This window comes from Thecamonas trahens (assembly GCF_000142905.1).
Source record: "Thecamonas trahens ATCC 50062 unplaced genomic scaffold supercont1.24, whole genome shotgun sequence".
In the NCBI taxonomy this organism is placed as follows: domain Eukaryota; order Apusomonadida; family Apusomonadidae; genus Thecamonas; species Thecamonas trahens.
In genome coordinates, this window is record NW_013657656.1 from 166,769 (window position 1) to 169,947 (window position 3,179).

At 65.4% G+C, this 3,179-nt stretch overlaps 2 protein-coding genes across 2 annotated transcripts in view; both read right to left on the bottom strand.

Moving 5' to 3' along the window:
• Positions 1 to 1,420, bottom strand: part of AMSG_11891 (uncharacterized protein) — a gene marked incomplete at its 5' end in the record, with an annotated part of 5,434 nt that extends 4,014 nt beyond the window's left edge. The window contains 2 exons of the mRNA XM_013902311.1: positions 233 to 306; positions 805 to 1,420. Coding sequence (XP_013757765.1) covers positions 233 to 306; positions 805 to 1,420 — 690 coding nt within the window. The remainder of the gene's footprint in view (positions 1 to 232; positions 307 to 804) is intronic.
• Positions 1,421 to 1,809: 389 nt separating this feature from the next.
• Positions 1,810 to 3,179, bottom strand: part of AMSG_05584 (uncharacterized protein) — a 2,017-nt gene continuing 647 nt past the window's right edge. Inside the window, exon 2 of the mRNA XM_013902207.1 lies at positions 1,810 to 3,047. Within this exon, the coding sequence (XP_013757661.1) occupies positions 1,867 to 3,047 (1,181 nt within the window). The 3' untranslated portion in view covers positions 1,810 to 1,866. The remainder of the gene's footprint in view (positions 3,048 to 3,179) is intronic.

A 3,179-nucleotide genomic window follows, 5' to 3' on the forward strand; every position in this document is an offset into this window, starting at 1 on the left:
CGGCGTCAGCGGCGTCAGCGGGCTAGGCGCAGCCGACGGTGGGCGGGAAGAGCCCGCTGCCACCGCTGGCGGGAGCGGCGGCGGCGGCAGCGGCTGGAGGCGACAGCGGCGGCAGCGGCGCGAGCGGCCGGGAGGAGCGGGGAGCAGGGTGCGAGGGGAGCACATGCGGGTGCGGATGTGTATGCAGCAAGCTGGCGGGCCCTGTGCTGCTCAGGTTGCTGGCAATGCTCACCATGCTCACGCCCATGGTGCCGTCGGCCAGCCGGCCGCCAGGCGACGGGGCTGGTGACCCCGCCCCGGCAAAGGCTACCAGGGCCCCACCGGGGCGCGGCGCCCAGGTCTCTTCAGCCATGAGCAGGCAAGGAGTGGCGGCGACCAGTGGTGGTGACCGGGGGAGTGTGTATGCGGGGAGGGGGGGGGGGGGGGGACGAAAGGTGGTGGTGATGCCGGAGGAAGGTGGCGGGGGGTGGGGGCGACGGGAGGGCGAGAGGTGCCGTCACGGCTTTTTTGAGACAGAATGCCGGACGGAATTGGGGGCAGACCCACGCGGAACACAATTTTGGGCCTTTGACCGCACGCGAGGTGCGGTGCTTTGACAGAGTTGGACAGAGTTGGACAGAGTTGGACAGAGTTGGACAGAGTTGGACAGAGTTGGACAGCCGGTTCATGACGAGGATGGCGCTGATGCGGTTGCTGGTGCAGCAGTCGATGTGCTTGTCGATGTGCTCGTCGATGTGCTGGCCGCCGCAGGGGTCGTCGCCGCGTTTGCGGCATCTGCAGCCGCAGGCCGGGAAGCATCCGCACCATCGGCAGCATCTGCAGCCGCAGGCTGGGCAGCTGCTTGGGCAGCTGCCTTGGCGGCAGCCTTGGCGGCAGCCTTGGCGGCAGCCTTGGCGGCACGCTGCGCGGCGCGATCGGCCTTGGCGGCGCGGGCGATGTCTGCGGACGACTGCTCGAGGTACTCAAACTTGCGCGAGTCGATGGGGATGGTGACCGGCCCGTCGTTGGCGATGTCGACGGTCATCATGGCCTGGAAGACGCCCTCAGCGACCTTGTCCGGCGCGTACTTGGCCTTGATGCGGTCGACGACCGAGGCGTAGAGGGCGCGCGAGGAGTCTGCGGCCATGGCGGCGTGAAAGTCGGGCTTGTTGCCCTTGCGGACCGAGGCGAAGAGGGTGAATTGCGAGACAAGCAGCAGCTCGTAGTCCATGTCTACCACCGACGCGCCCCACGGCTTGCTCGACTCGGGTGCGTCCCACAGCCGCAGCCGCAGCAGCTTGTTGGCCATCCACTCGGCATCGGCCTCGGTGTCGCCGTCGCCCACGCCGAGGAGGACGCACAGCCCACGCCCGATGGACCCGACCACCGCCCCATCCACCGTCACTGCCGCCTTGACCACACGCTGGACCACTGCTCGCATTGGAACGGAGGGTATGGGTGGGGGGGTGGGAGATGAGGGGTGACTGGGTTGGGTGCGGGAGGGTGGGGGGGGGGGGGGGAGGGGGGTGGAGAGGGAGTCGAGGGGATCGAGAGCTGATCGAGGACGGGTCGAGGGCTGATCGAGGTTGTCGGCCGTGGGGACAACGAGGCAGATACCTCCGGTGCGTCAGGCAAGTTTAGGTGATCCAAGGAAGGGTAACGGATGGGTGGATGGTCAGCTGGCTAGCTGGCTCGATTGTGTGCCTGGCTGGCGTGTCGGGCGGGATGCTGTGCTGCTGCTTGCATCCCTTTCTAAAAATAGTTGATCACTCGGCTGTGTTGTATGACACACAACCTCTCGTCCCTCATCATGCTACACCATCGCCCCACTCAGCGGTTGCCCTGTTCATTGTGTACGCTTTGCTCGCGCTACTCATGCTGCTCGCGCTACCCTTCCTGGCCAAAGTCAGCGGTAAACTTCTCGTACATCTCAAGGTCCTCGGGCGAGACGGTAGGGCGGGTGGTCTCGAGGGCGTGCAGAAAGTCGTCCATGATCACGTCGGGCTCCTGAAGCTTCTCGCCCTCGATGTCGACCCAGGTCATGGGCGAGCCAGCAGGGTCGTTGGGCCTGCACGGAGTGACCTTGCCGTTGGGCAGCTCCTTGAAGAACTTTGCGGTCTGGACCTTGCGGATGGGCTGCATGAGCGCGTCGCGGGTGACAATGCCAATGTCGGCACCCGAGTAGCCTTCGGTGAGCTCGCCGAGCCGTCTGTAGTCCTGCGGGGTGAGCTTGACGAGCGGGTCGTTGCCGATGTGGATTTCGAACATGCGGATGCGCGCCTCGAGCTCGGGCAGCGGGATGTAAATGCGCTTCTCGAAACGCCGGCGCATGGCCGAGTCAATCTGCATCGGCGTGTTGGTCGCCGCAGCAACTAGGATGCCGTCGTCATCCTTGCCCACTCCGTTCATCTGCACAAGGAACTCGGTCTTGATCCGCCGCGACGACTCGCTCTCGTTGTCCGACCGCGAACCGCAGAGCGAGTCGACCTCATCGATAAAGATAATGGCCCGCCCAGCGTCGCGCGCCATCTCGAACAGCTGCCGCACCAGCCGCTCAGACTCGCCCATCCACTTGGAGACAAGGTCCGAAGACGAGACCGAGAAGAATGTGCAGTCAGCCTCGTTGGCCAGCGCCTTGGCCAGGTACGACTTGCCCGTCCCGGGCGGCCCGTACAGCAGAATGCCCTTCCACGGCTTACGCTTGCCCTGGAACAGCTGCGGGAACTTCATCGGCAGAATGACTGCCTCCTTCAGCGCCTCCTTAGCGTTCTCAAGCCCGGCCACGTCGTCCCACTTGACGTTGGGCTTTTCTGTCAGAATCGCAGACGCCAGCGCTCCACGGAGCCGTGCCTGCTCCGGATCGCTGTCGTCGTCATCATCGCCGCCGCCACCGTCGCCGCCACCACCGCCGCTCCCGCCCTTCTTCGGCTTGCGCTTTTTGACTGCAACCCCACCCGAGGGCGCGTCCTTCTCCTGCCCGTCCAGAAATGCCTTGAGCTTCTCCGCCCGCGCCATGTACTCCTCCACCTTTGTACGAATCGACGCCTTGAGCCGGTCGTTCTTCTCCCCTATCCCTCCCCGTCACCCGCACCTCCATCCTGTGAGTTGTTGTTGTTGTGTTCCCGCCAGCAGCAGGCAAGGGGGAAGGGGGAAGGGGGAAGGGGGAAGGTTTGGGGGGGGGGGGGCCCGCTTAGGGGTTA